The sequence below is a fragment of the Bos grunniens genome, chromosome 9 (genome assembly GCF_055505025.1).
Source record: "Bos grunniens cultivar Pamir isolate PY7600 chromosome 9, Bosgru_T2T1.0, whole genome shotgun sequence".
In the NCBI taxonomy this organism is placed as follows: Eukaryota; Metazoa; Chordata; class Mammalia; order Artiodactyla; family Bovidae; genus Bos; species Bos grunniens.
Genome location: NC_141173.1, coordinates 89,040,061 through 89,064,280, shown reverse-complemented (window position 1 = coordinate 89,064,280; position 24,220 = coordinate 89,040,061). Strand labels below are relative to the sequence as shown.

Here is a 24,220-nt window from a genome sequence, read left to right as displayed (position 1 = left end):
GAAGATGGGAGCGCAACTCAGCTACACCTGATCACCACCTGGCAGGCTGAGGCTGTCTATTACTTATTCTGGATAATTCTTATTGCAGAAAGACACTATTACGTGTGTGTTTGAAGGGAGGGTGGCTCCTTGCTGGCACGGCAGCAGCAGCTGTAGAAACCACTTTCCAAGAATATTAATATCCGGGACTCAGAAAGGTAATCTGGAGAAGGCTCCGTAATGAGGCTTTTAGTCCCACTGTTCACTCGTTCTTGGCGGCTGTCAGCAAGCAAAGGGCCCCTTTGTGTTGCTTTATGAATCACGGCTATTTGATCTGCGATTACATTATATGAACTGAGATGAGGTCACTATTTAAGCCTCTTATTTTTAAGGACCAAAGGCGATGCCTGACCCAGAGTTTTCAAAGGTGAAAGGGCAGGAAGTCACATGTGGGGCCTCACAAAAAGTACAGTGTCCTTGCAGCCTGGTCCCGATTAAGGGGACACAGTGCCTCCTCAGACACTTGGCTGATCAACTGCAACCACACACTTGACACATAACTTTTAAGGAACATTCTCTGGGTGGACAGACAGAGATAAAAGGAATGAAATCTCCAGAGGTAACCCACACAGAATTTCTTATGATTCAATCTAGGACTATTTGGAAAATTTTATTGAACTATCAACTGAGGGGTGGGGTGGGGCTGTTCTCTATTCTCTTAATAGATGCTGATCAGAAATCTGCTGGGGTTAATCAAGATTGCTCTGCAGAAACAGTGCCCAGAATTTGGGGTTTCAGAGATCAATCAAACATTGAAACAATTTTTGTGAACTGATAAGGGTTTGCCAATTTAAAAGTTTACCAGTTAAGAATATATTTTTAAAAAACCCAGCATGCTATGTACTATCACCCTATTACTTTGTAAATTTTTAAGCCTCAGAAAAAAGTCAGGAAGGATCTAATATTGGATTTAACAATAGTCCTTAAATAGCATTATTAAAAACTCATGGGGGAAAATAATCCTCATGACAATGACCTTATTTTACTCATTTCATTGCACATGAGTCAAAATTTCACTGCAGAACAACGTCAGTGTGTACAGCAAATTTTAGGAATCATTTTTCTTTTTTTTTAAATACAAGTCAAGAGCATTCTAAGCCCTTGGAAAATTCTAAGAAGAAATGAGTTGTTGACTATCTTATCAAATCTGGGAGAATACTCTGGTGAGAGTTGGTAGTATAGGACAAAATATTAAATATGCATTAAAAATAGAATTTAAGAGCTGGGGAGATGAAAAAATATATCAATGATACTCCTCATGAAGGAGCATCCTCTTTTGCCAGCAAACTCCTGAAGAGCTCTGAGTTCTATTGATCATAGTAAACAGGAGGGGACGTTTGAGGCACAGGGCCCCTTTGGTCAGGGTGGATGAACACACTCTGCGGAGCCTATCCGACATGACTATTATGGGGCTAGACTCACGCTGCTGCATCTTGGTCACCTGCACAGCAGAAGGGAAGGGAGTCTTCACCCATGGTGGACAACCTCAGCACCAAGCCAAGGAAGCACTTATACAAAAAAGGACACCAAGCACCCCATCTTTACGCACGGCAGTCTTATTTGACTAACCTGGCACTGTGCTAACATTTTTAAGACAGTAAGAGGAAGCACTACAGATCATTTAACTCTGACTCCACAGCTGCACACCCAAGAACACTTTTAGTGTTTCTGGCTGATAAGCAGTGCCTAAAGATCACACACCACAGATAAACGTGGATACAACCTGTATTAGACACATTTATAACCACAAAAGTCAAAGATGTGTATGTCAGAGGGTATATTCTCTCAACATAACTACAGTCAATATCCTATCCAAGGATATTAACTTAATTTTTGTAGACCACACAGTAGATTAAGCCAAATTCAGCTGGCAGAACCTATGCCAGCTCTCAATTCAGGGTGAATAATTACAAAAGCTTAAGCTGGATTTTTTTTCCCTAAGAGTACAACTTTTACCTGTTCCGTGTAACGATCTATTTTGGATTGTGCTTCTGGAGAGAGTTCAATATCTTTGGCTCCATAGACAGACTGGGCAATGGTTCTTATCTTTTCCACAATTGGAAGCTGGACAAACACAAATGACAACAAAAATGTTAAGCTTCATCTGGTTAAAAAATTAATAGAAAGCCTAGTGAGATTTTCTGTAATTGCTTAAAATTCACTACCAGATTCCCTTCTCATCAACTCCAGTATTTGAAGCAACCTCTTTCTCTTCTTTCATCCTTAATGTACTGAAATCAGAGATTAACTCACAAATAACAAGCATTAGGTATTAAGCCAGTCCTGCTGCTGCTGCTGCTAAGTCGCTTCAGTCGTGTCCGACTCTGCACGACCCCATAGAAGGCAGCCCACCAGCTCCCCTGTCCCTGGGATTCTCCAGGCAAGAACATTGGAGTGGGTTAAGCCAGTCCAGAGGCTACTTATCTACTTAAATCACTTTTATCCATTACATCTTTATAAAAAATGTACCATTACTATGTTTTTTGATGGTTTTTATGTCAGAATGAAAGTCTCCTGACTAAACAGTGCTGATGTTTAAGTAGGTCTCCACTTGGGTTATAAGGTAGTTAAATGTAATAATACTAAGGAATAAATATGTTTTTTATGAGTAAGAACGGGTTGAGATTTTAATATAAATGCTGGAGTCATTCAACATTTTATTGGAAAACTAGAGGTTGACCCTAGCATCACTTTAGCAATGATGAGATATCAGGAGAAGGGGGGACATCCGAGAAGACTAGGTACGGGCAAATAAGTGTGTGGGGAGGAAACGGAAAGATTTTCCATAATGTTGGATATAGACTGCTGGTAAAATACTAAAAGTGTTCTTAAGAAACAAGAGGGCTTCCCCGGGGGCTCAGTGGTAAAGAATCTGCGCGCCAGTGCAGGAGACACAAGTTCAACTCCTGGCTGAGAAGATTCCACACGCCTCGGAGCAGCTAAGCCTGTGCAGCACAACTACTGAGCCTGTGCTCGAGATCCCGCGAGCCGCAACCACCGAGCCCATGTGTCCTAGAGCCTGTGCTACACGAGAGAAGGCCCGGCAATGAGAAGCCCACGCGCTGCAACTAGAGACAAGTCTGTGCAGCAATGAAGACCTAGCACGGCCAAAAACAGATTTTAAAAAGCTTTTTAAAAAAGAAACAAGGATGATTAATTAGGAAAGGAATGTTCCATAGATGAAGTGATTCTTAATTCAAGCAAAGCATCTGACAAAACTGCTCCTAATTTTACTGCGGGTAGGAAATACATAGGCATAATGAAATGTAGTTGGTGGATTACTGTTTGGTAAAGTGCTGCTGGACCAAGTGCTGACTGAATGCACACCAGCCAAGGGGAAGAAGCCTCTTGTGGGCCACCTCCAGGACCTTGCTGTACAGTGGCAAATGGTACATCTGCATGAATCACTGTTGATATGCACAGGAGGGAGAGTTACCGAACAGGAGAAAATAAAAGCTTGTTCTACTTTCTCAATAGGACAGAATCCCAAACTGCTTTAAAATGTGCTTTTCATTACCACAGTTTTTATTACTGTAGAGGTGCTCTGTGGTCTGGAGCTGAAATATTGAATGTTTCTATGAATAAAGAAATTAAGGTGCAAGTCATTATGATCTTTCACTGAAGGACATAAAAGAGGATCTGAATCAAAGGAGAGAAACTTCCTTCATGGATGAGGAGATGCAACACTGAATAGAGGTCGGGTCTCTCAAACAATCTATTAGTTCAATCCAATTCCATTAAAAATCCCAAAAGCACTTGCGTTACTTGGCCAATCAATTTTAAAATTGCTAATGAAGAGTAATGGCATAAATAGGTAAGATAACTTCATAAATAAATAAAACCGAAAGAACGAAGGTACGGGACCTGCCATACCAGGTATCAATCACACTACAAAACGATGCTAATGGATTCCACGTGGTATTGGCACAGGACAAGAAGGTTAATCAAGCTGAGATAAGGAAGAACACAGGAGGACACCTCAGCAGGTGTGGGACAGCATACAGCAGACACGGAACAAAACAGGGCAAGGGCTGACCCTGCAGCTGACGTCTGGCTGGAGAGAAATACAACGAAATTCCTACCTCTCACCAGGCCCCCAGGTAAGTTCAATATGGAACAAAGGCAAAGCCTTCTAAATTAAAACTTTATACACTAAGGGAAAAAATTGGGGAACTTTATGATCCTAAAGGAGGGAAGGATTTCTTCAACAAGGTAACAACAGAATATACCTTAAAGTAAATGACTTATAGATTTGATATCAAAATTTTAAATTTCTTGTATTAAAAAAGACATCGGGAATAAGAACAAAGCATAAAGAACAGTGTAGGGGGAGATACATGCAAATACTTAAAAGACTGGTTACTAGAATGCATAAAACTTCCACAAATTCAGGAAAAGACAGACATATGTAATATTGGTTGACAGAGTAACCAATAACAATATGAAAAATCCCCAATCTCATTAGTATTCAAGGAAAAGCAAATTAAAATGATGAAAAACCAATTCATACCCATGAGATGAATGAAACCGAAAGTCTGTGACTATCAAGTGTAGGGGAGGCTATGGGGAAGATGATCCTTACAGATTTCTTGGTTGGGATGTTAATGGTCTCATCTACCACGAAAGCTTCATTACTGGCCTCTTCACTCTTAATATACCCTCTACAGTAAGTCTAACCTTCCTAGTAACTCTAACCTTCTGCTAAAATTCCCTGAGGCTCACTCTAAGATCTACCTCGAAGACCAACATCTCCAGGAAACATACACTGACCTTCCTCAAGCACACGTGGGTGCTCTCTTCTTTGCCATCTGATGGCTGTGGAACACTCTGACCTGGGTGTCATACAGGACCAGAGATTCAGCAGGGCCTGGCAGCAAATAGCCACTAGCAACGTCCACACTCTCTTGGGGCACTCCGATGGCCCTCAAATGGTAACAGTGCCAGGATCAAGCTCACCCACTCTACTGGATGGCAAAGGGCCTTTTGTTAACCGTGTCATAAGAGAAATGAGAAAAGAAATATTTACCTCTAGATGGGACAAATCTAGAAAGAAATGATAATTATTTTCCAGGAAGGCAGAAGGTAGGGAAAGGACGGAAATGATTAAAGGAAATGGGAAAGCTATAGTAACCAGAGCTGCCTTCCTCGGTCTGAGCTCAGGGTAAGCCTGGGATGGCTCTAGGCTTGTTGCAAAAGAATGACCACAAGAGTGTCAAGTTGAGACTGGGTTAGAGAAAACTCGAGGGTAATTTTTAAAAGATTTCACATTTATTAGCTGAAGAATTGAAAATAGCCTATAAACTCTTTGAGGTCAAGGACCACCTCCTGTTCCCCTACAGGTGGGATTGAGCCCCTGGGGTAGGGTCTCAATACACAGTTGAATAAATGAATACATATTTTCTGAACTTCCTGTTGATGAAGCAAGGATTCCAGGTGGTGCAACAGTTATAAAAGATTATGTGTGTGTGTGTGTTTAGTATCTCAGTCATGTCTCACTCTTTGTGACACTATGGACTGTAGCCTGCCAGGCTCCTCTGTCCATTCTCCAGGCAAGAATACTGGAGTGGGTTGCCATTTCCTCCTCCAGGGGATCTTCCCAACCCAGAGATGAAACCTGTGTCTCTGTTAACACAACTTTTGCATTTAACAAACTAAAAACTGCACCAATAAGGCAGCTCCATTGGATATGATCTATTTATGTTGTTTCAGCAGGCAAGGAACTTCCTGCTGTTTCTCTGCTTGACTTGGGGGGTGGGGGAGTGTAATCTTTAAAGATAAAAGAAAGTCAAGTTCAGTCCAATGATTTTGATCTGAACTTGATATTCACTTGTACTGCTCTGTTTTCAGTGATAGCTTTTATAAAATAAATAAAATGGTAAAATAAATAATACATGGATACGTATTCATCATCCCTGGCATTCCTCCAACTCCCTAAATACCTACAAATTTATCTGTTCATCACCTCTTCCCTCTTCATATCCCTGATGTCTAGAATAGCGATCTGCAACCAGCAGCCACTCCACAAACATCTGCCAAATGAGCAGCCAGCTATGCCAAGTACTTTCAAGATATCATGGTGTACAAAGAACTTCAGGGGTTTTGTGTACAGAGAATGCCTGTTGGGGTGGGGATGATGACACAGTAAAATATGACAGATTGGAGCGAGTGATAAAGGCTCTGCATATATGTTACTAGGAAAGTCAGAAGATCATAGACTGCAGGGGAAGGCATGGAGATCAGCGTGAGGCTGGCAGGAACTTGAGTGGTGCTTAAAGGATGTGAAAGATTTTAATAAGCAATAAAAGGAAAGATAATTTCACACAAGCTGGAAGGCACACCTCAAGGTGGGAATGGTGGCAAACACAAGGCTTCTTCTGGAAAGAGTGACTGTTCTATTATGCACCATTTCTCAATACACTCATAAGCTACTTCACAAAGTCTGGAGTGTATACCACAATCTTGGATCATTTTGAAACTAAGACTATGTTAAATCTCTATCTTCACCAAGAATATAACTCTGAACATATTCTACATTAATTTCCTCCCAAACCTCTAAAATGTATAAAAATCGCTGAAATACTCTAGAACAGAGTATTCTGATGGAAATTTCTATAAGGATGGCAACGGTCTACAACCACGCTTTCCAGGCCGGAAGCCACCTGCCTCATGTAACTATTAAGTAGCTGAAATGAGGAAATGAGCTCTTAATTTCAGTTAATTCAAACTTCAATAGCTTCCTGTCACCAGTGGCTATGGCTTGGGCAGCAGAGCTCTAGAAAGAAACCCTAACTAGGGTCATGTTATCTACAGTTTCTCATTTAGAGTCTGCCCACCTGGAACCCTGGCTGAGTGACACCAGGAAGGAAGGCTGGAGGCTTCACCCTTCACCACATTCATAGTGTTGATGGGGTGATTCAGGCTTAAAGAAGCTGAGCTACTCAAAGATAGATGACATGATCTTTCTTGAAAAGACCTCTGGAATCACTACCTTGATTCCTGAAGAGTCCTGAGAGTCCCTTGGACTGCAAGGAGATCCAACCAGTCCATTCTGAAGGAGATCAGCCCTGGGATTTCTTTGGAAGGAATGATGCTAAAGCTGAAACTCCAGTACTTTGGCCACCTCATGTGAAGAGTTGACTCATCGGAAAAGACTCTGATGCTGGGAGGGATTGGGGGCAGGAGGAGAAGGGGACGACAGAGGATGAGATGGCTGGATGGCATCACCGACTCGATGGACGTGCGTCTGAGTGAACTCCGGGAGTTGGTGATGGACAGGGAGGCCTGGCGTGCTGCGATTCATGGGGTCGCAAAGAGTTGGACACGACTGAGTGACTGAACTGAACTGAACTGAGAGACTATTGTACTAAGTACAGTAATTCAGACAGAAAGACAAAAATCATACATCACAGATGTGCAATCTAAAAAACTGATGCAAATGAACTCATTTACAAAACAGAAAGAGGCATAGACAAAGAAGACAAATTTACAGCTATGAGAAGGGAAGGAGGGAGGGAATAAATTAAGAGTTTGGGATAAACACACACACACAACTATTTATAAAATGGATAAATAACAAGGTTCTACTGTATAGCACAAGGAACAATATTCAACATCATAAGTGTGTGTGTATTCAGTTGCTCAGTTGTACCTGACTCTTTGTGACCCCAGAGAAATGATTCTCAATCCTCATTAGTATTGTTTTCTCTAATCCTCTCAGGTAATCCTTCCTCTGGTTTCAGATAGTTCTTTCACATGCATGTAGTTAATCATGCTAAGTCGCTCAGTCGTTCCTCAGACTCTTGACAACCCTGTGGACTGTAACCTGCCAGGCTCCTCTGTCCATGGGATTTCCCAGGCAAGAATACTGGAGTGGGTTGCCATTCCCTTCTCCAGGGGACCTTCCCGACCCAGGGATTGAACTTGCATCTTCTGCATTGGCAGGAGGACTCTTTACCATTGTACCACCTTGGAAACCCTCAGCATCGTATAATAACCTATAATAGGAAAAATTCTGAAAAGAATATATATATACACACATATATATATATACACACATATATATATACGTGTGTATATATATATATATATACCTGTGTATATATTTCAATCACTCCACCGTATACCAGAAACTAACCTAACATTGTAAATCAACTATACTTCAATTAAAAAAAAAAAAGCATGAATCTGCTAGACTTGGGGAAAATAAAATGTAGTTTGTTACATGGCCTTTCCTGTACTTCAATAAAAGTAAATAACATGAACCCACCTTACACCAGGAGCTTCATTACAACACTCCCCCTAGTGTCATGGGAGCAGCTCTGCGTTGTGACTGAGAACAACAGAGCTTTTTATCTTTAACACAAAGCATGTCCTTGGCTGGAAACCAGCACATCTGAGCTACCCAAGGTGTACGTGCCGACTGCCATGAGCCAGCTCCCCAAGTGGCTAGCCTCGCCGGCGTGTTGGTCATAAGCAACAGGTCAGTCCAGAAGAATCCCAGAGGAAACTCGCTCTCCTAAGAAAACCAGGATGCAAGGTAGAGAGAGCTGAGGTCTGAGAATGAAGAGAGGCTCATCGCCAGAAAGCCCATATTTGTCCATGTGAAATGATGATGATAAGGAATTCACATTCACAGCACAAGAGTGACTTTGTATACTCTTTCTTGTTAGTCTGTTTTGCCTTCAGTTTTGATTTATTTCAGGTCACAGGAATTCTGACTGTCTGATTTACTGTAGATGGACATCTTGAGGACGATATTTCATGAAACTAAATATGCAAAGGAGTCAACATAGTGTCTAACAGAGCAAACTCAAGTGATAATAATATAGTGCCTTGTTTTAAAATATGCTAACTGAATACTGATTTGAATTTTGTTTCATCTAGTGGAAAATTTTATATTTTTACTACTAGTTGAGGATTTTTCCTCACTATGGATATCTTTTATTAGTCCTTAATTTACTTTCATTTGAACAATTAAAAAATTTAAAAATAAAGTGCTTATTTCAATATTTTGGGTTTTGCTTTTTAATGTCCAGCTCTGTGACTCCATGGACCATAGCCCACCAAGCTCCCTCGTCCATGGGATTCTCCTGGCAAGAATACTTGAGTGGGTTGCCATTCCCTTCTCCAGGGGATCTTCCCAATCCAGGGATTGAACCCACATCGCCTGCATGGCAAAGAACCTCCAGGTAATGCACCACTAGCACCATCTGGGAAGGCTCATATGCTTATTTCAGGTGGACAGCGAAGTGATTCAGTTATACATATACACATATCCATTCCGTCTAGGTTATTGAGTAGTCTCCTGGGCTTGTATAGTCTTAAGTAGAACATAACAGTGACACCAAAGGAAAACAGAGGAACATATGAATTTAACGATCTCCTTCCCACAGGAGGGGGAAGGGCTGGTAGTGGCCTGAGCACTTGCTTGGCCTAACGATGTTCATGTATTTTTATGACACACTTGATGTTCCTCCTTGCACAAAGTTACTCACAAACCTCAGTGTGTTGAGAGACTCATACAAATGGACATGAGGTGAAGCTCAGGCTCTATTTTCATGGGATGGAATCATATTTCCCTAATTTATCTACTGGAGCTGTGATGCCAAAGAAAAATCTTCTAGTCTAAGATTAAACGTTTTACTCAAGTGGGGACGAAACTACTTTCATGAAAAGAAAAAGAAATCATTTTCTGAAATAAAATGGTGGCTAAAACAAATCGCTAATCTCTCAGATTCTAGGCGATTGGAAGCCTGTGCTGTTTTGAGTGATTTCCTCCCCAAATCCTGAAGTAGTCTTTAATACAGTTGTGATAACATTTAAATAATGTTGCCAGCTTTTCAGGCTGAGAAAACGGATTCTGTACCTACTGGGCTTCCCAGGTGGCGCAGCAGTAAAGAAGCGCTTGCCAATGTAGGAGACACAAGAGATGTGGGTTCACTACCTGCGTTGGGAAGATCCCTTGGAGTAGGAAATGGCAACCCACTTCAGTATTCTTGCCTGGGAAATCCCATAGACAGAGGAGCACAGTGGGCTATAGCCCATGGGGCCACAGAGTTGGACACAACTCAGTGACTGATCACGCACCTCTGTTGAGTGGTCTCAGGTCATCTGAATTTAAGTCAGAAAATTCAGGGGATGGATGGAATGAGGCAGAAAATGACTGGCTAACTGGAGGTGTGACACTGATGATTCATTTTACACCCTTGTCTTTCTTGCATGGCCCATAATTCTGGATGATATAATGCAATTCTAGAAGCTTCCACCACATTGACATTCCATTTTTCGAGTTACAAGAAAGCACTTAGGTGAAATTATAGGAATCCTTGTGACATGCACAAGTGAAACGGGTACAGACCACTCTTTCTTATCAGGTGCTATTTCTAGCCTCAAGGGGATTAAGCTGGCAGATGTCTACCAGAATCACAAAGCCCATCGAGAAAGCTGGCCTGTTCCAACAACAGATTCAGATCTGAAGACACATGTCAAACAAAGATGGGTGTGGCAGCCGGTAGGCCAAGGAGGTGAGTGAGACCAAAGGACACTGGACAGGGAACCTAGAGGCCAGTGTTGGAGAAGAATCTAGCTCTGATAGCGATCTGAGGTGTGTCTGCAAAAGGGTGTGCATGGAGGCGGTGTGGGAACTTGGAGCTGAATCATGAAGAGGAGGTAAGGGGAGAAGGGGCTGACGAGGGAGGGGCTAGAAGCAGTTCAGGCTGGAGACCCAGAGCTTCACATAAATAAGAAAGCAGAACACGAGAGCACAGGGAGGGATACGGACTCTGCATGAGATACTCACGGGACTGGAAATACAAGGGGCACCTTCCTATAAACTGTGCCAAATATTCAGTTGCACACAAGGGATATAAAGGAGAGAGCTGAAAAAAGGTCTGGTGGAAAGAGGCAGACCAAGGGCAGGTCTGAGGACAGGGAGGAGAGAGCCAAGGGAGGCCAAGGCCTTGACAAGGAGATAAGAGTACAGGGACAATCAAGGGTGTAAAAAGAAAGGTCGTCCCTTCTCCCTAAAGCTTGTTCAGCAGTTACTGTGAAATATAAAAGGCACAGAGGATGTACATAACGATCTTTCTGAATTTTAAAATTTTATGAATTAAACTCTCTATATATAGTATGAATGTATACATTTCTATATTTTCTAAATACACAGAACGGTACATTTAAAAATGATAAAAACAGGGAATTTCACATTAGGAATATTAAAAAAACCACCACTACATACACACATACATTCTATACACATATATACAAGTACTTATACACATGTATTTTTATTCATTTCCTTAAAATTTGAGGTTCTGGCTGCAAATGCCCAGTGTCCAACTAAAAGGATATCTGTCAAATACCCACCCCCAAACTGATCTGAATCCTTAAGAAATAGAAAATACATAATTCCTCAATAACCAACCAATTCCTCTACCCCCCAAATGCATGCCAGCAGGGGAGAAAACACTCATAAACACACAGGCAGTGCGAGTGCAACAGGGCGGAAATCCTTGGTGCTGGCATGGCCCTAGACAGTCTTCCTGGGCTGTTTTGATCTCCCCTGATTCCAGCCCCGCTGTGATCAAGAGCATGGCTTCACACAAGGAACAGGAAAGACCTTTAAACAAAAACAAACACCATCCTCTCTTGGTGTCAAGGCTGCACCTCACGGTGTCTGTGAGGTTAGAGGAAGGATGCGAAGGGATGGGGAGACAGTTTTCAACCCTCACTCCTGATGTAACAAACAATATTCAGACAGACTTTCGGTGCCATGCATCCTTTGCAAAAGTGACTGAGATTTTAATAAATCACTAACAGCTCCCAATTCTAATGGAGAAAGATGGCTAAATGTCTGGCTTTAATTAGGGGAGGCCTTTTTTTCCGGTGCCCTGGGAGCTTCTAACTGCTGGGTTTAAACCACTTGGAAAGGACACCATCCCTGGAGTTTGACAAAGTTACCTGAGTTACAAAACGATTCCTGAAAGTCAATTCAGGAAATGCCCTCTGAAGTGAAACAGACAGAAGTTAGAGCTAACTTAGATCCCCAGCCTCCCATGTCCCAGCTCTTTACTCTGGGACATTTCATTTTGTTCTCACAGCAACTGGGTGAAGTTGATGTCAATATCAGACACTATTTTATAGATAAGGAAGCTGAGACTTGAAGAACTGCCCACGTTTACATCCACGGTAAGGCACTGCCAAGATTTAAACTCAGTTCTAATGTACTCAAAGTCTTACCCCTTTAACTATAATGTTACGTCTTTCATCAAGTGTCCATTTCGTCATGGGGCAAGTCCCTCACCTTCTCTAAGATCTCGTTTGCCCATTTAAAAAGCAGAATTGAGCTCACACATCCCACAGAAATAGATTAGATATACTTGAAATAATGCATGGCAGAGAAATTTGTTAGCTTATAAAGTGTTAAATACAGATTCCTTTTTTCATCTGCTATAGCATTTCCCTGGGTGCTTACAGATATAGAGACATTATACTGTAAACTGTAAAGATAAACTGTCAAAAGCAATAATAGAAAAGAAAAAGTCCAAGAGAAGATGGGTTTTGGTGGGTATTTCTAATAGCTTCCTAAAAGGACAGGATACTGTGATCAGGACTGGAAAAGGTCAATTTTCATTCCAATCCCAAAGAAAGGCAATGCCAAAGAATGCTCAAACTACCACACAATTGCACTCATCTCACACACTAGTAAAGTAATGCTCAAAATTCTCCAAGCCAGGCTTCAGAAATATGTGAACCATGAACTTCCTGATGTTCAAGCTGGTTTTAGAAAAGACAGAGGAAAAGATCAAATTGCCAACATCCGCTGGATCATGGAAAAAGCAAGAGAGTTCCAGAAAAACATCTATTTCTGCTTTATTGACTATGCCAAAGCCTTTGACTGTGTGGATCACAATAAACTGTGGAAAATTCTGAAAAAGATGGGAATACCAGACCACCTGACCTGCCTCTTGAGAAATCTGTATGCAGGTCAGGAAGCAACAGTTAGCACTGGACATGGAACAAAAGACTGGTTCCAAATAGGAAAAGGAGTCCATCAAGGCTGTATATTGTCACCCTGCTTATTTAACTTATATGCAGAGTACATCATGAGAAACGCTGGACTGGAAGAAACACAAGCTGGAATCAAGATTGCCGGGAGAAATATCAGTCACCTCAGATATGCAGATGACACCACCCTTATGGCAGAAAGTGAAGAGGAATTCAAAAGCCTCTTGATGAAAGTGAAAGTGGAGAGGGAAAAAGTTGGCTTAAAGCTCAACATTCAGAAAACGAAGATCATGGCATCTGGTCCCATCACTTCATGGGAAATAGATGGGGAAAACAGTGGAAACAGTGTCAGACTTTATTTTTCTGGGCTCCAAAATCACTGCAGATGGTGACTGCAGCCATGAAATTAAAAGACGCTTACTCCTTGGAAGGAAAGTTATGACCAACCTAGATAGCATATTCAAAAGCAGAGACATTACTTTGCCAACAAAGGTCCATCTAGTCAAGGCTATGGTTTTTCCTGTGGTCATGTATGGATGTGAGAGTTGGACTGTGAAGAAGGCTGAGCACCGAAGAATTGATGCTTTTGAACTGTGGTGTTGGAGAAGACTCTTGAGAGTCCCTTGGACTGCCAGGAGATCCAAGCAGTCCATTCTGAAGGAGATCAGTCCTGGGATTTCTTTGGAAGGAGTGATGCTAAAGCTGAAACTCCAGTACTTTGGCCACCTCATGCGAAGAGTTGACTCATTGGAAAGACCCTGATGCTGGGAGGGATTGGGGGCAGGAGGAGAAGGGGACGACAGAGGATGAGATGGCTGGATGGCATCACTGACTCGATGGACGTGAGTCTCAGTGAACTCCGGGAGTTGGTGATGGACAGGGAGGCCTGGCGTACTGCAATTCATGTGGTCGCAAAGAGTCAGACACGACTGAGCGACTGAACTGACTGACTGTGATCATCCTTAAGGGGTGAAAGGAAATGATGCAGTATATTAAATATATTAATTCTTACATGATAAACTTCCTTTGAGCAATTAGGCCCCTGCCCCTTATTCTATATTTAAAAAAATTATAATTTTGAATTAATCAACAGCTTCCTCTGTAAAGTGAACTGTCGCCTGCTCTTGAATTAGAAGCTACTCTGGTGAAAGATATGCAGAATTGTTCTGTAAAGAACAGTGGTTGCATCTCTCAATTTTCGACAGGTTGGCACAGACTCCTGAGTCCGAAGAGCAGCTTGATTCTCACTTTAACTAATGGACAGGTCATCAGAAAGCCACAGACTCAGGGAGCTGAGGCCAGGTGTTTCTTTTTCTTTCGAGCTGTTCGTCTTTTCATTTGGGCTTTTGAGATGATTTCTACTTCCCCCACCAAAGTAGTCACGCCCTGCGCTCCTACACTATTTCTGATTCGTTAATCAGCTCAGCCGTCTTTCTTCGGTAAAACAAGACGGGGGCGGGACTGGAGCAGGAAATGAGATGCCATCAATCCTGCCCCCAATACATTCTGGGTGGAATAGAGTCTGGGGTGATACACAGAAACCCGGTTTGTACAAAGAAGCAAAGGCAGCCGGGTGTTTCTTTTATCAGGCTGTTTTATCCAAAAGTATTTTAACACTTCTTTTTTTTTCCCGTAGGGCAGTCTCATACCTCCCTATGGAGCTATCAAGCATCAAAAGGGTTAGTTATGGGGAAAAAAAAAATAAAAGGAATTAAAAGGGTTTCAAAAGAACTATTACTTAAATAAAACTTAAAAAATAAAAGCATTACTTAGTCCATAAAGGTTCACCAACACTGATTATGCAAGAAATCTGGTGGATGGCGGGTGGGGGGAGCTTAAATTCTGTTACTACCTGCAATGGTGACCTCAGATTTCTACACGGTTACAAGACTGTAAATTGTCTTCTATGATCTAAAATGGACTCGACAGCATGAGGGACAGAACTATTAGGGAGAGAGTCTCTTTTCATAAACTGTCATGAAGCAATAAAAGGCTGAACTGCATAAGCAATTATGCAGCTAAATCTAATTTCTGTGTTATAGAGTATGTGGGCAAAGGAGGCAAGAATCCTACCAAATATTGAGGCAACACTGTTATAAAATTAATCCGCTTTTCACAGAAGAGCAGACATTTTAACAGCATCATCTTTACAATGAACACGAATTTACAACAAAAATTTTTAATATTGGTGGGAAGGAAAAGGGTTCATTTTAGGGTTAGTGCCTGTCAAAGACAGCGTAACTCACAAAATACTGCTTCTATTTATTGACCTTCTTTTCATCTTGCATGGTTTTCCTGAAAGAGCCAGTTTTTGAATATGAAATCATTAAAATCTGCCATTGCCAGTCAGTGCGGTTCTCGATCAGGGTTGGGTGATGGTCTGTTTCCTGACAATTGTTTGTTTCCTTATATGTAAAATGAGGGGAAAGCAGGGAAGTAAGGACTAAAGAAGTTAACAAGTACAAAGTGCCTGGCACACGACAAGCCCTCCTCAGCCGTTGAATAATCATCATATTCTTGATGATTTAATTCTAGACTCAAGACCAACAGAACTTGTGAGGAATGAAGGGATGGGAGAAGCCACCAGTTAAGGCTGAGAACTCCAGCAATCAAGGACTACCTAAGAGGGCAAATCCAACAGCCAGAGCTGGAGCCAGCAGATTCAGAATGGAGATGTTTGGATAGGAACAAAGATGAATGGAGAGACTGAGATCCTGGGAAGTTCAGATATGCTGACTGAATGCTCATTATGAAGCTGTTTTTAAATATATACTAGACAATCCAGCAACTCCTTTTCAGCATATATACCCAAAAGAACTGGAAGCACAGTTTTACTTGCATGTTCACAGCAGCAAGCAGCATTATTTACAACAGCCAAGAAGCGGAAGAAACCCAACTGGCCACTGACAGACACAAGGACATAAACATACAATGGACTGTTTTCAGCCTTAAGGAAGTTCTGACATACGCAATAGCATGCATAAACCTTGAGGACATTATGCTAAGTAAGGGCTATAGACTGAATGTTTCTGTGCCCCCAGAATTGGTATGTTGAAGCCTAATTCTCAATGGGATGGTGTATTAAGATGTGAGGCCTTTGGGAGTGATTAGGTTGATGTTACTAGAAGGTTAGGCCCTGGAGTGATTAGGTCATACGGGTGCACCCCTCATGCAAGGGATTAATGCTCTTATAAAAGACAAGATCCCTCCCCACTTTCACCACATGAGGATACAGTGAGGCGACTGCCATCTAAGAAACAACAAGACCCTCGCCAGATATCCAATCCGCTTATGCCTTGATCTCAGACACCCCAGCTTCCAAAAGTATCAGTGATAAATCTCTGCTGTTAACACGTCCACCCAATACTATGATATTCCTCATAGCAGCCTGAAAGGACTGAGACAGTGAATAAGCCAGTCAAAAAAGGGACATATTCTATGGCTTCACTGGCATGAGACAGCCAGGAATAAAGGAGAAGGAAAAATGAAATGTTAGTGTTTGAGGGGTACAGAATTTTGCAAGATGAAAAGACCTATGGAGAGAGATGCTGGTTGTACAACAATGTGAAGCTACTTAACACTAGTGAACTATTCACCTAAAAATGGAAAAGGTGGTCAGTTTTATGTTATATGTGTTTTACCACAATCCAAAAATTAAAAAAATATATATATTAGACATATTTAATAGCTCAAGAAAACCACGATACAAAGGGGATTTAACAGAAACAGACAAAGAAAATACTGCCCATGATTTCCCAAGCATGATGAGAGCTGAATTTCATGGGGTTGCAAAGAGTTGGACACAACTGAATGACTGAACTAAACTGAACTGATGAAAGCCGAAGAATTGATGCTTTTGAACTGTAGTGCTGGAGAAGACTCTTGAGAGTCTCTTGTACTGCAAGGACATCAAACCAGTCAATCCTAAAGGAAATCAATCCTGAATATTCACTGGAAGGACTGATGCTGAAGTTGAAACTCCAATAGTTTGGATACCTGATGCAAAGAGCCGACTCACTGGAAAAGATCCTGATGCTGGGAAAGACTGAAGGCAGGAGGAGCAGGGGGCGACAGAGGATGAGATGGTTGGATGGCATCACTGACTCAATGGACATGAGTTTGAGAAAGCTCTAGGAGATGGTGAAGGACAGGGAAGCCTGGCATGCTGCAGTCCATGGGGTTGCAAAGAGTTGGACATGACTGAGCAACTGAACAACAACGATGAAGTTGCTCAAAAGTCTTGTTCCTGTGCCAACCTTGTTGAACCCTATACTCCAAAGCCCCTCTGCACTGAGTGCAGAACACAGGCTAGGGGCCAAAGAGTTGGGGTCCCAGGGAGCCGGACCTGGTCAGATGGTTCAGCCTCTTCAACCTTCTGTTAATCCTTATCTGCAGAGCTGTCGTGACAACCTGTGCGAAGCTCTTAGCACTGGCCTGGCATATCCTCATCCTTGTGCTGGATCTTACCTGCACATCATACAGGAACTGGAAACGACTTTCTTTGCTTGCAGCTTCTCTCACAGCCCAAGCCAGGTCCACTGACCCTTTCCCACCAATCGACCAGTGATAGCAGGGGACTGCATTGAAGGCGCCGGCCCGCTTCGCAAGCTCACACACCAAGTCAATCTCTGCGCGGGTGTCGGTCCTGGTGATGAAAATGTTTGTGGTTTTGCATCTGTATTCATTTAGTGATGTTTTCAAAGAAAGACTAACTGTTTATACAGAACTTTGCTCCCAAACACTGAATATATTCTAAACATCAAAAGTGGTTACATTGTGCTTAAATAAATCAGATCTTAAGCAAAGCATGGGGGGAAAAATCCTCTCCAACTCTTATCTCAAATATTTCAAATTGTTAAAGGTTTTATTGAGAAAATTCCATAGCATATCCCTTTGATCATCCATCGTCTTTCAGTAAGAAATGCTGGTCAGAATTAATAATAATAATGATAAAAGTGAAAGAAATGGTAACTTACTTTACAGATTTCACTTCCCTGCTAATATTTGGGAACACATCTGCTAAAGTAAAACCAATCCAAAGAAAACCAAACAAATAGAATGAGTAGAGTTATTTCTCTATACTTTAGATGAAGCACAGAAAAGCCCAAACATCCTCAAAACACAAATGTACTTCACAGGGTGGCCCAGTGATATGCCCGCATTTAAAGAAGGACGCTTGACTTACTTGAAGACATTCAGAGCCACAACAACAGGGACCCCGAAGAGCTGAGCGATCTGAATTTGCTTCTCCAGGTTACAGCAGCCATCTGCCACCAGCTGGAGGTTCTGTAAGAAAAACCAGACCCCTGCATAGTATCACCTCCCATTAAACCTGCCAAATGACAATGGCAAGCCCACTCTGGCAGGTTTTGTTCCATCTATGCTCACTTTAGCTTCCCTGGTAGCTCAGTCGGTAAAGAAATCTGCCTGCAATGCAGGAGACCTGGGTTTGATCCCTGGGTTGGGAAGAACCCCTGGAGGAGGGCATGGCAACCCACTCCAGTATTCCTGCCTGTAGAATCCTCGTGGACAGAGGAGCCTGGTGGGCAGCAGTCCTCGGGGTCACAAAGAGTCAGATATGACTGAGCAACTAAGCACAGCACATGCTTACTTTATTGTCCTGGAAGCTATGCAAGAAAGCCTAAGTCATTTTTTTTTTCCCCCCAAGAAAAGATGGCTGCAGGAGGAAGAGGCTCATTTTCCAAATAAAGTCTAAAATTATTCTAGATCCAATGGCATATTTGGGTCTCCAGCCAGGCAGCTATTTCTGCTGCTGACTGGCAGCCAACACATCAGCAACATGCCCACGCTCTGTGGGCTGGTGGACAAGAAGGCATACGGTCCCCGGAGGGTGACAGCCCTGTCCAGCTACTCTCTGCTCAAATTCATGGTGCCACCTGTAGGAGCTAAGAGGTACTGCTGCCAGTCCATCAAAATCTGCAAGTCATCAAAAGAATACATGGGTATAAGCTTCATATGGGCTTCCTCGATGGCTCAGATGGTAAAGAATCCGCCTGCAACGCGGGTGACCTGTGGCATGGCAACCCACTTCAGTGTTTTTGCTGGGAGAACCCCCAGGGACAGAGGAGCCTGGTGGGTTACAGACCATAGGGCTGCAGAGTCGGGCACGACGAAGCGACTAAGCACACAAGCTTCACATACCCTTAGTGCTGGAGACCAGGAAGCCTGCTCAGATGACTGCCCAGACAGAAAGCCTACACCCACCTTTTCTTAAGATTGGAGAGTTAACTGAATGGATTTTTATCCCTTTCTCCACCCATTAGATTATTAGAGAAGCACTTTTCTAAGAGGCCACTGGCAGAGAACCAGTTTCCTGACTGAGACTCAGCTGCCAGCCAATGGTTAACTGGATTTGAATAATTCTCCACTCTTACCTCTTCCGTATATTCCTTTCTAAGAGGGACCCCAGCAGTTACCTGAGATAAGAAAAGATAAAAATTAAGAATAGTCCTGTCACACTGTTAACTCTGATTAAAGATCTGAAAGAAAAACAAATCATGGTCCCTCTCTGGAAGGTTCACTTGAAAAGCACATTTTGTGCTTTAAAGCAATCATTGGTGGCCCTGGAGGAACATAAAGTCTTTTGGGTGCTTTTAAAAAAATCACTGAAGCCTGAGCTCCACCCTGACCAATTAAACCAGGATTTCTGGGAGTGGGACCCATGGTCAGCAACAGTTAAAAAACTCCTCAGGCAATTCTAATTTCATACTGTTGCCCATTATCCTAGCAAAAAAGGGAACCCACAATATGATTTATACAGAGTGCATCATCATTCTAAATAAATTCTAAACCATTTTAAAATAATCGCCATTAGTTTTTCCCTTTTGAGCCTAATTTCTCACAGAAACCAGTGGGGTTGGCAGCTTGAAGATAAGGAAACTGAAGTTGAGAGAAGGCAGGCGTCTTGCTCACGGTTACACAACGAATGAGAGCAGAACAGGGGCATGAACTGTTGTAACTGGGTTCTGAAACCCCAGTTTAGTGACTTTTCACAGTTCCACATTTCTTTTTCTTTTTTTTGGGAGGGGGGGTGGTGGTGGTCTATACCCTGCAACTGGTTTCAGTGAGAAACCCCAGCCATTTTAACTCACCAAGGATGTGGTGATCTACTCTCCTCTCTGCAAAGAGGTCTTGAGGATATTAGAAATCGTTTGAAAAGTTACCTCTACGACAAAGTTTTTTTTAAATTGTGAAGGAATATGATATTCCAGGTATTTCTATGAAGGTGTTTTTGAATGACACAGTGTAGATGGGACACATCCAATCAGCTGAAGGCCTGCTAGAACAAAAAGAATCTGAGCAGAATTCTCCAGCAGACTGGGGCTGGAATATTGGCTTTTCTGAGTCTCCAGCAGTTGCCCACTCTGTAGATTTTTGGACTTGTCAGCCTCCATAATTGGGTATTAATAATTCCTTACAATAACTTTTTAATATAAATACACATCTTACTGGTTGTGGAGAACCCTCCTTATGACATGTTTAAAAAACTAATTATGAAAGAAATATCTGGATCCAAAAGTGTTTGTTCTTTTACTGTATCAAGAATGGTCAGCATTTTGGAAGATGAGATATGATTGGGGCTAAAATGGGCAAGTTCAAGGGTCATAGGATTTTCCACTGCACAAATTATGGGAAAAAAACAAGCTGAATAAACATAAGAGGCAGCCGTGGTTATCTGTGTAATGATATCAAAAGGAAGTAGAAATGATAAAGGATCAAAAACATTAGTAACAGAGTTGATTCAAGTAAGAAGGAATGAGGTGGATAACAGAGAATACAGGATTAAGAAGATCAAAGTTCATTTATTATTCAATTACTGAAAACATTTCTTTGATACAGACTATGCCAGGCATGAGGAATACACAAATTAATACGACACAGTCCTTAATTTCAAGGAATTCAGAGTTAAGGAGGGAGACAGACCTACAGACATTCAGAAAATAATATAAAGGAGAAGCACTACTGGAGGCCAGGAGAGGAAAGCTAAACTTCAATTGGCTTCCTGATCCTCCCCTTTATCATCTTCCAACTGTATCTGTGTCTATTATTCTCGAGTCATGTTACAATCATCACTAGCATGGAACCATGACATTAAGTAGAAGTGGATGAGGTACCAAGGATTAAGGTGAGCAGAAAATGCAATCATTGTAAAACAGAGCACACACATTAAGATGAACTGAAATAGGATTATAAATCATGTAGTGAATTTTTATAGGACAAAGACGAAACTGGAGTGTGGAATTAAAGTCAGGAGACCTTGATTTCATGTTTGATTAGTCCCCTAAATAGATTACTAAGCAAGATCTGGAATCCTCCTGTAGCTCTGTAATTTTATCTGAACCAGACTAGACAGTGTCTAAGCCCTTTGAGTATTAAAGCCCTTTGATTTTATAATTTTTAGGTTGTAAAACAGGGAGGGGGAATTTCAAATTTATTTCTGGTATCAATGAGTGGATTAGGGATTCAAAAAAGTTTCCCCTTCATTCATATTCAGCTCTGTCTGCTGGACAAAAAGTGGAGGATCTGGACCTCAGCCATAAACTTCAGACCTGGTGATACTGCTCAAATAAGCTCATATCCCCTAAACCCACCAAACCTTAGTTTCCTCATCTGTAAAATGGTATAAAATAACATCTGCCCCTCCTAGGACAAAGAATTGATAAGACAATTAAATACTACATATTATGGTTTTTCATCATGGCAAACTTATTTCTTTATGCTATGTAATTGATTATTGTGTGATGTTTGCATACAGAGCATGCCAGTTAAGAAATCAGATTTGGCAGTTTGTGTTGTATATCAAGATTTAAGTGATAAAGAAATGCCAAACCATTTTATTTCAAAAATGATGAATGAGCACAAGATCTCTCATTCTCCCTTTGGAAATCCCTAAAAAAAGAAAAAAAAAAATACACCTTTGCTATGGAAAAGACAAATTTCCCTTTCAGTTGTGTGTGAATTCTACATGTGAGACTTTTGATAAAGTCTTTAAAAATGTTAAACCAGAATTTGAGATTTCTAGGCAAAGCTCTCTCAGAAATAATCCAGTGCTCTAACAGAGTTATAAAGTGAAATCATAATAAACAGAAACAGGAGGAAAATAGTGCTAGATGAAATCTGATGAGATGTAGCATCAGTGAACCAAAAAATGATCTATACAAACACTGAACTACCTCACCCACAAAAGCCATCACTCTTACCCTTCTGTTCTTCATTCAGGAAACAGAGCCTCTATCCTCCCATTACCATGGGGTTATAAAATGTTGATACAAGCTTCAGTTTAGACTCTTAGAGGTTACATTATGCTCCTTTCCAAAATACTGCTTAGAAATAACTTGGTGGGTGTTACTAATTATTTGATCTTACTGAACTCTAAGTGCCCTGAAATGATGATTTATGAAAAAGGAGACATTTTAGAAAACTGTAGTGATGAAGCAGGTTTGAGTGTTTCAAAGACTCAATTCCGCTTCATTCTGTTTTATTAGAAAGGAAGCATGGAACTTACGCTCGGTCCACCTCCATGCATCTTCAGAGCCCTCACGGTCGCCACCAGAACCACAACGCTGGGCACCAAACCAGAAGCTCTGCACTTGATGTTGAAGAATTTCTCCATGCCAATATCAGCACCAAAGCCAGCTTCAGTCACTGTGGACAATCAAGTTGGAAACCTGCTATGATCTTCTAAAACAATGGTAAGTTTTGACAATCATTCATATGGTTCAAATTCAAAGGATGACAAATTCCTTTCCACGTTCAAGGCTACTATACACTATGGTATCCTGTACATACAAAAAGGTAAAAAGATGTCCCCCTGGTTTTAGAAAATGTTCTGCTTCTTTATGTTCCTTATGTTTACAGTGTTCAGAATTGTAAAAATATGACTCTTGAGTCGGCTTCACACCACTGCTCCTTAAGGATTCACTGCCTGGCCAAGATTTTTCTTCCAGTATAGAATGTCAAGGCAAAGCTTTTCTTAACCCAGATGGGATTTTCAAGTTTTTAATCAGGTTCCAAATAGTCAATCAGTGTCAAACAACACTGCTAGCATGAGTACCATAGAAAATCTTTTCTTACTCTTTATAAGACACACACAGAATCACTTATATTAATGCCATTTCTATTAGTGGACAAAGTTGATATTAGTTGAGTGGCTTAAGGTTGATCATCAGGCCTGATAAGATAGCATCTTTATTTCATAACCACAGAAGACAGTCATCTGTAACCATTCTTTCACTGCCCCCAGACTGCTAGAAATGTTACTGAGGCAGTTCTGGCTATACCAGGGAGGCTATCCAACACTGCCTTCCAAGAGGATAACCCCTGACTCTGGGTCAGCAGCAGCATCTTCATACACAGAGCAGAGAGCTGGACCAGACACATGAGCAGCCCCTGGGGGCTTAGAAACGCAGACTCATGGGTTCTATCCCAGAACAACTGAACCAGAACCAGCATTCTGACAAGATCCCCTGGTGAGATGAATGCTCATTAAAATTTGAGAAGCACACTGCTCTAGGAAAGAAATACTATCAATGTAACAGAAGGTAAATATTTATGGAATATGTACTACATACTCACAGTACAACCAAAGCCATAATTTATGGCAGAGATAGGAATAGACAGTAAAAAAATTTACTAAGATAAAATAAAAACTATTTAACCTGTGAACAAATTTGTGTCTAGCATTCACTGAATACACATATTATTAAAAAATTAATAAAAATAAAACACCAATAATTTCAGATCCTTTTTTTTTTCAGACTCTTTCTGACCTTTCTTTAGTCAACCAGTTGTCCTAATTCTTTATGGTTTCCTTTTAGTGCCTCATATGACTATATAATTTTTATAGAATAGGTAGAATTTTGTAGTCTGCTTTTTTAAAGTTATCACAGTTTTCTTATTGTACTACAAACTTTCAAATTGGTGATTATAAGTGACAGCTTATAATTTTGTTAAGTTGATGTACCAAGATTTGCGAAATTCTTCTGCCTGTTATTCGATGTTTGAGTTGTTTCCAATATAAAGAATGCTGCAAAGTATCTGGGCATATGAGTTTAACTTGTTTCAAATTATATTCTTGGAATAAATTCCCAAGGGTAAGAGTATGGTGCCAGAGGATATAAATTTTTTTTATGACTGTTGATATGCTTTTGACATA

General features: G+C 41.3%; 1 protein-coding gene across 1 annotated transcript in view; it reads right to left on the bottom strand.

Moving 5' to 3' along the window:
• The window catches only part of MTHFD1L (methylenetetrahydrofolate dehydrogenase (NADP+ dependent) 1 like), a 181,649-nt gene that overhangs the window by 53,023 nt on the left and 104,406 nt on the right, over nucleotides 1-24,220 (bottom strand). The window contains exons 21-25 of the mRNA XM_086318320.1: nucleotides 22,571-22,710; nucleotides 19,440-19,481; nucleotides 18,230-18,330; nucleotides 17,512-17,689; nucleotides 1,996-2,103 (exon numbers count right to left, since the gene is read on the bottom strand). Coding sequence (XP_086174446.1) covers nucleotides 1,996-2,103; nucleotides 17,512-17,689; nucleotides 18,230-18,330; nucleotides 19,440-19,481; nucleotides 22,571-22,710 — 569 coding nt within the window. The remainder of the gene's footprint in view (nucleotides 1-1,995; nucleotides 2,104-17,511; nucleotides 17,690-18,229; nucleotides 18,331-19,439; nucleotides 19,482-22,570; nucleotides 22,711-24,220) is intronic.